Source organism: Glandiceps talaboti, chromosome 16 (genome assembly GCF_964340395.1).
Source record: "Glandiceps talaboti chromosome 16, keGlaTala1.1, whole genome shotgun sequence".
Classification (NCBI taxonomy): domain Eukaryota; kingdom Metazoa; phylum Hemichordata; class Enteropneusta; family Spengelidae; genus Glandiceps; species Glandiceps talaboti.
The window spans coordinates 8,091,187-8,103,705 of NC_135564.1; the positions used below are offsets into that span (position 1 = coordinate 8,091,187).

At 34.9% G+C, this 12,519-nt stretch overlaps 1 protein-coding gene across 1 annotated transcript in view; it reads left to right on the forward strand.

Annotated features, from left to right (window-relative positions):
• LOC144447363 (A disintegrin and metalloproteinase with thrombospondin motifs 18-like) overlaps nucleotides 1-2,606 on the forward strand; it is a 112,125-nt gene extending 109,519 nt beyond the window's left edge. The window contains exons 19-22 of the mRNA XM_078137347.1: nucleotides 295-483; nucleotides 1,091-1,294; nucleotides 1,906-2,050; nucleotides 2,473-2,606. Of these exons, the coding sequence (XP_077993473.1) occupies nucleotides 295-483; nucleotides 1,091-1,294; nucleotides 1,906-2,050; nucleotides 2,473-2,588 (654 nt within the window). The 3' untranslated portion in view covers nucleotides 2,589-2,606. The remainder of the gene's footprint in view (nucleotides 1-294; nucleotides 484-1,090; nucleotides 1,295-1,905; nucleotides 2,051-2,472) is intronic.
• Nucleotides 2,607-12,519: the final 9,913 nt, after the last annotated feature.

The window sequence follows — 12,519 nt, forward strand, 5'->3', positions numbered from 1 at the left end:
CACAAGGGGTATTTGCACTCCTGGTTGCAGTGTTTTCTACTGCACTTTCATATGAAAGTATGGCCGCAGAGAATGCTGCAAGCAAGCACTCCTACAGCTACTGAGAGTACATCACATTTATACTCGTGCATCATGGGACTCTACCATCCTAGACAATGAATTGTGTAATTATGCAAACAACAAAAATATGTAACACATCTCTCGAAGAATGTAGCTGATAACAAGCAAATGTGATCTTTTTTGCAAGAGTGTGAGATGTATTAATCACATACAAATGTTTTCATTTGTCCACAGTGTTCTGCTTCATGTGGTAGGGGGGTAAAGACTCGTAATATTACTTGTACCTCTGTCAGTGCTCGAGGCTCCAAGAGGAAAGTACCAGAGAGTTTTTGTAAATACGAGTCTAAACCTAGAGGGCAACAAAATTGTATGACAGAAGAGTGTGTTGTTAAGACGCAGTGGTTTGTGTCAGCGTGGAGTGAGGTAGGTAGTGTTACAAATTACTGTAATATTTCTGAAAAATACTGTAACCATGACTACAAGCCACTGTAGCCAATGAATTCATCAGAATCATGTCATCAAAGGAATACAATGTTACCAGACTCCCTATCTCAATAATGTAATGTCACCAGACTCCCTATCTCAATAATGTAATGTCACCAGACTCCCTATCTCAATAATGTAATGTCACCAGACTCCCTATCTCAATAGTGTAATGTCTCCAGAGTCCCTCTCTCTCAATAATGCAATATCACCAGACTCCTTATCACAGTGATACAATATCACCAGACTCCCTAGCTCAATAAAGTAATATCACCAGACTTCTTATCACAGTAATAAAATATCACCAAACTCCTTATCACAATGATGTAGAATCAGAACAACTCCTATCTGAAAAACATATCACCAAACTTCTGATCGTGATAATATGATATAAGGAGACTACCTATCACGTATATGGATTCCTGTATGTCGTTTCCAATATGAACAGTATAGATGTCGAGTACCTGTTTTCAGATTTATTTGTTTTTCATTTACTGACTATTGTGTGTAACAATACTGAGAGTTGATTTTCTCTTTGTAACCTAAGTGTTCCAGTACATGTGGTCTCGGCTATCGGAGTAGACTTCTCAAGTGTAGTTATCTCGATGACCATGGCCAGTACAGAGAGCTACCAGACAGAAAGTGTACAGACACACAAAAACCAGCACTATCAGTCAGAAAACCATGTAATTTAGGAACGTGTATGAATGGACAAACCGATACTAAATGGTTTTCATCGGCTTGGTCAGAGGTATGTACATCCATGATGGTTGTTTGCAGGGAATGGGGCAAATCTGGTAAAAAAGTGGATATATTTCCATACCTTGTGTCAAATTGTTTGCAGGGAATGAGGGAAATGTAATGGCAAAATGTTGTTATTGTCAGAGGCATATATTTTACCAAATCATGGCATTCTTAAGCCTAATTTATGTTTCCATGGAAACAGCTATAATTTTGGATATATTTTCATATCTTGTAGCATTATCGTTTGCGGGAATGGGGGAAATGTGGTAAAATGTTGATAAATGTTCATATCTTGTACCATGTCATTTGCAGGAATGTGGGAAATGTGGTAAAATTTTGTTATTGTCAGAGATGTATATTTTACCAAAAATTGGCATTCTTAAGTCTCATTTACGTTTCCATGGAAACAGCTATAATTTTGGATATATTTTCATATCTTGTAGCATTATTGAATTGAATTGAATGGGTTAAATATAGTATAATGTGGATATTACATCCATACCACATGTATGATATTTTTTGAGAAGCTTTTGTAAATAGTAAAAAGAAATGGGATAGTTTGACCTCGTATTTTATGTAGTAATTCTAACAAATAGATGTACCCTTGATGTTTTACAGTGTTCTAAGACCTGTGGTGGGGGAATACAGGTCCGACAAGTAACTTGCATGTCAACAAACCAAGCCAGCATAGCCACTAGATGTAATAGTGCAGAAAAACCTACTACCTCACAACTATGTAGTCCAGATACATGTCCTGGCCAAGGTGAGTTACAAACAAACAAACAAACAAACACCTGACTTAAAGGTGAATGCCACTCCAGGAAATTAAGGCATTTTTGTAAACTTTGGGTTTTGGAGTCATTTCCTGATTTTATATGATGTGCAAAAAAAAATGCTGTGAAAAACTGAATTGAAACTTGTTCCTTATTCATTGTTGAGGACAGTTCCTATCCATGGACATGCAGTGCCTCATGGGAGTCAGCAGACTTGCATATGTAATAGCAGAACATGAATATTCATGATTATTTTCTTTGAAGGAAGGTAATAAGCACTTAGGAGTCAGAACTGTTTACAGTGCATTTAGTATCAATATATATATACAGAAGTATTATTCACTATTATCATTGGTGTCCAAAAAAATTTACAATTTGATTTATTTTGAAAATTTTTGATTTCTTGTTACAGATCCAGACTGTGTGGACGAGTTTGATTGGTGTCATCTTGTACCCCAGCACAATGTCTGCGATCACAAGTTTTATGGTCAGAAATGCTGCCAATCCTGTAGCTCAGAGACAAGATGATGAATGCACACATATATACATAGTTACATAAATAAAGAAATACAAAGTCAATTTAGAGAGAGAGAGAGAGAGAGCGAGAGAGTGAGAGAGAGAGAGAGAGAGAGAGAGAGAGATAGAGAGAGAGCGAGAGAGAGAGAGAATTTAGCGATTTATTCACCAGAATGGAATTGTATATTACTGTAATTATTAAACTGCAATTTTTTTACATAGAACAATATGCAGTATTATTTGAACGTGAAAATGTCAGCATTGTCTTTTTTTTGAAGGACCAAAGACCAGAAAGTTAATCATTACAGTAGTGACATCATGACGGTTAAAATAGAAGGGAAGTGAAATTGTCCAGTTGGTTGCTTTGATACTGGTGTTGCTCACAGACTTATATATTTTACTGCTTGGATAGAGCAAAGCAACTATCCGTTTGTACAGGAAAGTGAGGCTGTTGGAACATTTAGTGGATGTAGTGCGCCCTCGCTGGCCAAAAGTAGATTCAGGATATCTCCATATGAGGCTGCCAATGTGATGATCATAACTGTTACAGTAATTTAAATATGTTGAGATGTATTTTATTTCTTGTATTAGAGTATGCAATTGTTTTGATTTACAGTGTCTGTGTTGTGGTGCTTTGGTGCTATGCAAAGTTTACTATGGACAACCTATTTCATTGAGTTCTACAGTCTTGTTGGCATTTGTGTAAAATGCAAGTCAGCAGTTTCCGAGTGAAGTCTATTTTAAGGAGACATGATGGAAACTGTATACAAGATCTTGCTATCATTTTTAGTATGTTTATTGAGTACCTCTACCAGCCAAGGATTTTCCACACTTCAAATAATTCCTCGTCTGACTTGCCCCTTTAATGTGATTCTATGTCAGTATTTGTCAATCCATACTTATATATACACAGTTACTGACATGATCATGTTTTGTTAACTGTGGAAGCTTAGGTCAGAACTTTTGAAAACCCTTTGAGTTGTGTTTTGTTGAGACCACCCAGTTCTTATTTATTTGTGTTTACATTCAAGTTATATTGAAATTACAAACATTAGTGGAATCCTACCTACCTCCCCCTCCACCCTCCTACCTACCTCCCCCCACCCACCCCACCCTCACCCTCCACCATCTATCTGTAAAATACTAGTTAAACTCATTGCAGATATCACAACTATGGCCGCTATGGGTGAATTTGACTTGGTTCTATAGTTTTAACAATTTTGCTTTGCCACCCTGTTTAGGTTGTGACTCAGTGCATTAGCAAGGTGGACTCCAGGTGTTGACTAACGTAGATAGATACCGTAGGTGGTATGTGATGTAATGTACAAAGTTAACACATTTTATTACTTAAAATTGTGCTTTCATGTATTGTCTGGTTATAAGAATATTGAAATATAAAACACAGTTTTTACCCAGATGCCAGTATTTGAAGTCATGAATCTTGATTTTGCTGGCGTAATATTTGTGTGTTGGTCATTCTTTAAGCCAATCACTGAGCAGGCTCGCATGCCTGCATGTGTGCAGGTGAAAGTTTTTCGTTGGGTTAATGTACAGATGTGCATATAGTGCAGATTTCTGTGTGTTGTCTTCACACAGGTTGATGGATCACCGAGTTGTTCCTATTGGTCGTTTATTTATGTTGCTCACCTGCAGGATCACCATCATGGCAGGATATTGGTTTAAATATGTGTGTGATACAGTCAAGTCACACATTCTTTATTGGTTGGCAGTTTTATAGGGGACAGCCAATCAAAATCAGTGTCGTGTAGGTTGCACAATTTATCAAACAGCTGGTCGACCTAGTCCTCCTTTACTAGACTTGTTAAAGCTCTGTTTGTGTTATATTATTGTGAATTGTTAAATTTAGTTTTCTAAATTTGAAAACAAGAGGAAATACACTATATATTCCTAGAAAATTTCACCGTGTTAAGGTAGAATGTGCCACCTGGACAAATTTCTTTGAAAAGTCAAAGTTCTTAAAATCTCTGCAAATTTTGCGAAATGAACGCTTATTCATGGTCCTTTTGAAATAATAAAAGAAATATGAAGGTTCACCATCTTGTTTTCATGGAAATGGACAATCTATTATTTCCCCATAGAGTTATAAACCGTCACCGGCGGCCATATTGGATTCTATATTTTGATTTCAATTTGACCTCTTTAAAAAGTTAATCAGGTGACCCTGATTTTTTTTCCATGATTTGAACCAAGAATGAGTTTTCTTGCACAAAATAACTGAAATTTTTTTTTTAAACAGTTTATTTCTGAGACACATTCTACCTTAAAAGTCAGAGCAAATACACTTTGTTCAGAGGAAATTTTAAAGACTTTGTCCTGGTGCACTAAAATGCAGGATATAGCAAGAAAATATTCCTGTTTAGTCTACGGTATCATCGTCATCTTGTATCTGCCTCAAAGTAAAAGAGATTCATATACATATATGTCACATTTCACCCATTTAGATAACATTCTTATATTTACAGAAAAATAAGAAAAAATTTATTAAAAAAATAAAAATAAAAAAAAAATTCAAAAAAGTTTGTGTGAGAAAAAGCAAGTTTTATTTGAAATTTATTATCAGAAATGAAAAAAGTGTATATTTTACCAGTTGAACTTTTTACTGATAGTTGAGATATTCCTTCAGAAACCCTCCATTACACATTAAAGTTTTGAAATATAATTTAAACCCTGTAATAATCAAAGCATAAACTGCCAGTCAAAATTAGGAAAAGTACAGTATTGCAACACATTATTTGTTTTTTGTTTTGTACAAAAGATTCTCCTTTTTATCGCATTTTTTTTTTTTGAGAGAGAGAATATTGGGTTGGTGTTTTGGTTATAGGTGAGTTTCTTATGTGGTATAAGAAGTCTGTTATTTAAATAATGTAATTAATGTAAATTAAAGTCTCCACTCCGTAGTAATTTTTTTGTGCGAGTCGTTTTGTTCCAAGCTAATGCTATTGGTATATTATACTGATGAATATTAGTGTGATATGAATGAATATGTGTGTGTCTGTGTGTGTGTGCTATGTATTTTACGAGTCACGGTTACCCACTCTGACCACTGAGGGCGCCACTACGAGAGATTCTAATCACATGGTGACAGTATTGATGTCACGCGAGTTTAAATGTGCTTGTGTTCTTGCCGATTGGTGAGGTGTTTGCAGAGAGAAGTTGGGTCATAATCTACCAGCATGAATGATGTAGGCTATGTATTTACGAGTATGTCCTGCTACTTGTGTGTCTGTCTGCCTATCCATGTGTGTAGGAGTATGTCTATGTATGTATGTATGTGTGTAGGAGTATGTCTATGTATGTATGTATGTATGTATGTATGTATGTATGTATGTGTGTAGGAGTATGTATGTATGTATGTATGTATGTGTGTGTGTGTGTGTGTGTGTGTATGCATGTATCAATCTGATTAAAATCCGATGTAGATGTCGGCTAATCGTGCATTGCTATCTTACCATCGTTATTTAGCTTGAATTGACCTTCGTAGTACAGGAGGTAGAGGAGGCGATCAGGCTAAAAACGTAAACAGATTGAAGGCAACGACATATTGGAATAAAAATTGGTTTATTTTACACCAATGTCAGATGATGACAGCAAGTGGCACAGCCATCACATTATGGATATATCTATCTGGTTATGAACTGATTACGACAACTTTTACAAGAAGTATATTTCTTATGTGATAACGGAGTATATGTACTGATGATGTCCATCAACGCAACAGGGATAAATTAAAATACCATTATTTCACACTCTTTATGTCAGTTATCAAATTACGTCATTCTGTATTTTTTTTAACAACCTGTATGCAACAGCTCAAGTGCTACAAATCCTCAAAGTTCCATAGAATGGTTTCCATGGCAATAATGCCGTCAGCATTTCATGAACTGTGTAGAATATTAATCATATTACATGTATTTCTTAGGCCACAACATGTCAGTCTCTCTCTGAATGAAGTGAAAATTCTACTCATCACACGCTTCGAAAAACTAGTAAAACACATTCCAAAATATTCGCCTTTCAATTAAAAAAGTGGTCAAAGTGCTATAGCAATTATAAATTTTTTGTGTGAAAATTTGACAGCAAAGGTTCACGTTCTTTTTCATTTTGTAAACAACTGGACATTCATATCCATGGAAACGGTATCAATGACCTTTGACCTGCCTAATGATTATTCAGAATTGATTGACAAAAGAATGAAATAGTCCAGCTTTTCTAAGTTTTAGGTTATTCACAAAATGATGTTTTCTGAATCTCTTTGAAAAAACAGTACACGATGAAAACCATTACTTCAAATAAAAGAGAGTGAAATGTTGTGCCAAGTTCATCCATAATATTATTTTTTAACTTCCATTTCTCAAAAAACCACTTCTCAATAGCCTGGTCAAGTAGTTGATATCATTCTAAACACAAAAGCTGACTCACAAGACCTAAAAAAAAAATTGTTTGGTTCCAGTTACCCGACCCCCACCTAGTTTTTCACATTTCACTGGCAAACCTAACTTTATTAAAAACATATTCGAGAAAAAAAAAAAATTGCAAAAAATTATGAAGAAATAGTGGATACAGAAACTGACCAACTTAAAAAGACAATATAAAACTGTTCTTCTGATCTCTAATGGCTGTACATCTGATAAGAAGAAACCAATAACACAGAGACTATATGGAAAACAACGGAAAACATACCTACCTGAACTAGACACTCGCATATGAAATAAAATAGAAAACAAAATCTACCAACCCCCATCTATTCTGAAATTGAGCGTAATTGGAACAAAACAATTTTTAAATGACCTTTATGTTAGATAAAGACATAAAGTTAACATTTATGTTGTAGCAAATCATGACGTGACTCAACAAATACATAGGAGGTCAATCTGATTAAAATCCGATGTGGTGAAAGCGGCTAGATGTCCTTATTTACCTCTATTCATCGTGTTGTGACGTTTGTTTTGTTCGGAGTGATCGCCGCCTTCAGAGGTAAATAAGGACATCGAGCCGCTTTCACCACATCGGATTTTAATCAGATTGATAGGAGGTATGACTATAATAGCAACAAATAGAAGGTATTATACCAAAACAAGAGGCGTGGATGGACATCAAAAGCTTTCCTTTTTCTCATCTTATGTACATACGACATCAAACTAGTTTTTCAGAGAAATAGAAATAAGTGAGAAGTGAAAAAAAAAAGCAATGCAATGCAACAAAAAGTACAACGTATAAAAGTTTCAAGAGGGTGCATTGCCCCTGCTTATTTAATCTGTGCATAAAATATTTCTACGTTTCAGAAATTTATCTTACACCATTCTGATTTTTTTTTGTTTTAACTTTAAGATTTCGTAAACATGTTTTTATAAAATATTCATTAAAGATATGCTTTAAACATTAATGTCTCAATTTAATTACGAAAACACATGAAATATCTTTTTCAAAGATGTTATTTCATAAACTATGTCTGAAATATTTTGTTTTGTAATGTAACTATCATAAATGACTGCCCGAAATGTTGCACACTATTACATGTCTCTCAAATGTTGATTTCTTAATGCAACTTTGTATTGTATATCGCAAAACAACATTGAATATCAATTTCGTAACGTAATTATCATTACAATGTAAACATCATAACATTTCATAACATTATTTTTGCAACACAAAATCACATGTCAATTTTGTCTGGAAATGTCACTTTCATAACATTATTTTTGCAACACAAAATCACGTCAATTTTGTCATTCAAATATCTGGAAATGTCACTTTCATAACATTATTTTTGCAACACAAAATCACATGTCAATTTCGTGATGTAAGTATTGCAAAACATGTCAATTTCAAACTGTTACTATTGCAAAAACAAAATCACATGTTAATTTCGTAATGTAAGTATTGCAAAACAACATCTTGAAGTGTCACTTTCATAACAATACTTTGGCAAAACAACATTGAATATCAATTTCGTAATGCACTTATCATTAAACGTCTGAAAATGTTACTTACATAATGTTACATTTGCAGTGCAAAACAACATTTGATTTTCATAATGCAACTATGAGAGGGGTTAACTGATGTGTGAGGGAGCCCCATCACGGAATACCTTACAGACTACTACTATTGTACAACATCTGGAAATGTGAATTTCATAATTTTACTATCACGAAACAAAATCATGTCAATTTCGTATTGCAAAACATGTCAATTTCAAACAGTTTCTATTGCAAAAAACAAAATCATGTTAATTTCGTAATGCAAGTATTGTAAAACATGTCAATTTCAAACAGTTACTATTGCAAAAAACAAAATCATGTTAATTTCGTAATGCAAGTATTGTAAAACAACATCTTGAAGTGTCAATTTCATAATCAACAACATTTGACTCACATTTTGAATAAATACATTTACACACTTAAACAGTCATTTTTATCAAGTGAAAGAATTCAAGTGAATAAAACTCCAGAGTATATTTAAAATATATCATCAAATATTTGTGTCATAAACATGCACATATATCTACTTTAAGATACTCGTCCTACGATGAATTAACTTGCCTGGAAAAAGATTAAATTATAATATGAATTAAATTAAAAATGTTAATTTTTTATTATCAGAGCCGCAAAGTTCTACACTAGGAGTATTTAAGGACTACTATGTACTATAAAATTACTTTCTTATCATCATGAATTACTTCATTTCAAGCTTTGAACTTATTTGACCTACCCTACTCAGTGATGGATGTTAATGAAGTCCCAATGACACGATCACCTAAAACTGAAAGATATTTCTACAAAGTCAGAAAAACTCTAAGCAAAAAAAAGTACTCTTTCTCGTCAACTCCCAAATCCTAACCATAAACAATTACACAGTATTTCAATCAATAACAAATAAATATCAAAATCACAATCCAATATGGCTGCCACAATCCAATATGGCCGCATCTTTATGAACCCAATATTTAAATAAATCTGAGATGAGTATGTGGCCTAAATTACTAGTTACTGAAATCTGTGACAAAAATTCACCTTAAGATTGTTTTCTACGAAAAAATAAAAGCTTGTGCTCGGAAACAAAGTACATGTATGTAACAATTCTACGATGTATCTCTGTAACTAATAAAGCCCAGGTCACTACTTGCCCCTTATAACAATAGAAACTAACATTCTTAGCTTTGGGGTGTGAGATGGAGGGGTGGGGCAAAAGAAGAATGAAAGAGAACTTCTCTTCATTGTTTGTATGAATAAATATCAAAATCACAATCCAATATGGCTGCCACCGTCCAATATGGCTTCCACCATCCAATATGGTGGATTGTGGTAGCCATATTGGATTGTGGTAGCCATTGGCTACAATCCAATATGGCTGTCGCAATCCAATATGGCTGCCACAATCTATTCAATTTGAAAGTGTTGTTATTCATTGCCAAATTCATAACGACCTGGTGTCATTATATTTCAGAAATGCGATTTATTTGGTAGATTTTCACAATTCCAATTTTACATTAAAATTAACCATTCATTTTGTACTCTAAACAAATCATAACCCAGTATTACATATACTCCTTGTGTCTATTTCAACCTCGAGTCAACAGGTCAGAAATGTAACAAAAATATGCATAATTAACAAAGTGCGAAAACAATATATGAAGTCTATGAAATACATTTTTTTTTATTGTAAACTTAAACTTGAATAAAATATAATGAATTTAGGCAAGTACAGTCAAATAACTTACAAAATATTATGTTTTATTACAAATTCAATAAAATAACTATAAACGCTGCTAGTATAGACTAGTTCATTCTTTAGTACGGACTCAATGAATATATGGGTTTTGTTTTTCGAAATCATTGTCATTCTTGTCATTTGGTAAGGGGGGGAGGGGAGGGTACACTACCCTGATGCCATGTCTCTGCTGTCAGCAAGGGGAAGGGGAGGGTACACTACCATGATGCCATGCATGTCTCTGCTGTCAGTAAGGGGAACGAACCAACATGTCTTTGTATGGGGGGGGGGGAGGGGGGGGGGGGTACATTACCAGTATACCATGCCTCTGTTGCTACTTAGACAACAGGTACTATTTTTGCATTAACTAACCATAGGAAAACAAGACCGAATAATTTGTCAATATTTCCACTTCTGTACAAACTCATAAGTTTCAAAATGACTGGATAACTTCTGCCATGAGCTGAAACATCAAAGGAAAAAAAGTGTGCTACTCAGTGGCGTCATGCTTAAAAGCTTGTCATCTAATCTAAATATGTAGGATCTACTGTTGTCATGACAATGAGGTCACTCACATCATGCTATAAAACCTGTGATGTTATATAATCTCTCAAGTGAAATAGAATTTATAAACATTCATTGCAGGTGTTTTCATACCCGCTATAAATGTCAATACACTGGATACTACGATGTGATTGGTTGCAACAAGATTCGTTGCACAATGGAATGGCTGCAGTAGTTAGTATAAGTCAGTTGTGGGTGTAGAGAGTGGTTACAGCATTGGAAACAATAGCCCCATTTACACGTAGGTCGTCCTACCTGAGGCAGTCCAAAGTCCTACCTGAGGTAGGATAGGTTTGTGTCTACACATAGGAAGGTTGTGGCGTAGATGTCGCGCGTTCCATCCTGACAGTACATAGTGTCAAAGTCAGGAGGGTTTCAGGAAACCTCTCAAAGGTGTGTTAAAGTCAGGACGGTTGCAGGACGATTTCAGGACACGTTTGCGTCTACATGGGCTTCAAACTGTCCTGAATCCTAACTCAGGTAGGAATTTTAGTGCCGTGTAGATGGGGCTACTGTCTAAGGATAACACTACTGAACTATACAAATGTTGTAGATCTTTCATTTAAAATAGTGTTTTATTGCATGTTACCACCAGGGCTTTACACTTTCTAATTTTAGGCAAGGAGGACTGAATGATTCACTTCATCTACTGGGTATTTACTAAGTTTCAGGTGAAATATGAAACACCTCCCCCCCCCCCCCCCCCCCCCCCCCCCAAGCCAAATCCCCATCCGTACCCCCACAATATGCAGTCTATGGAATGGCAAGCAATGGCTGAAATACTTTGAATGTATCCTGCTATTATTTGTACTGGTTCATTTTATGATTAGCAGAGTTTGTATATATACTATTGTCAGATTCCTGTCTGGGTTAAAAATCATGGAAATTCCAGTAAGAGGAAACAGTTTTTAATTAAAAAAATATGTCATATCAGAGAAGGCATAACACATATCAATGGACGTAATCGCTGTGTTATAGTCTTGTCGTGATTGTGTTAATCAAAACTGCCCCACCCATCCCCCTAACCTCCTGCGCCCATCCCTTACAAAGGAAAAATTACCACACAATCTGCATGTACAGTGACCAAAGTTGTTTTTAAATTCATAGGGTGGGACCAACTACGAAGGTATACCCAAGATACATCGGACTTCTAATGATTCTATGGACAGTGTCTGACAACGAGCTATATTGCAATTACAACATACAGCTAAAATACACTTTTTTTTTAAAGTCAGGATTGACATTTCCTACACATCAACGAATACTGTAATTACAAATGTTAAATATCTCTCTTCAAAATGGGAATGTCAAGCTACATTTTTTTCATATTTGTTTAAAAAGAAACGTGAAACAACCACTATATATATTTACAGTGATGACGGTAACCCTTGGATACCAATGTTAATAACTATGTAGGCTAGATTCTTTCATTCTGAACTACAACTACATTAGAGAGGTCACACTGTTTCCTTTCTTAAAATCAGCTTAAAGTTTTGAACAAATTGATTCTGCACACAGAAATTTGTTATAAAAGATTGATAAATCTCTGTATGTGACTCACAATATGCCACCACTTGAATACTAGCAGCTGCCATGCATGCATATAGCTATTTTGAAGAACAGCGCCCCCAGTGTTAATTTGGGAGAAAAC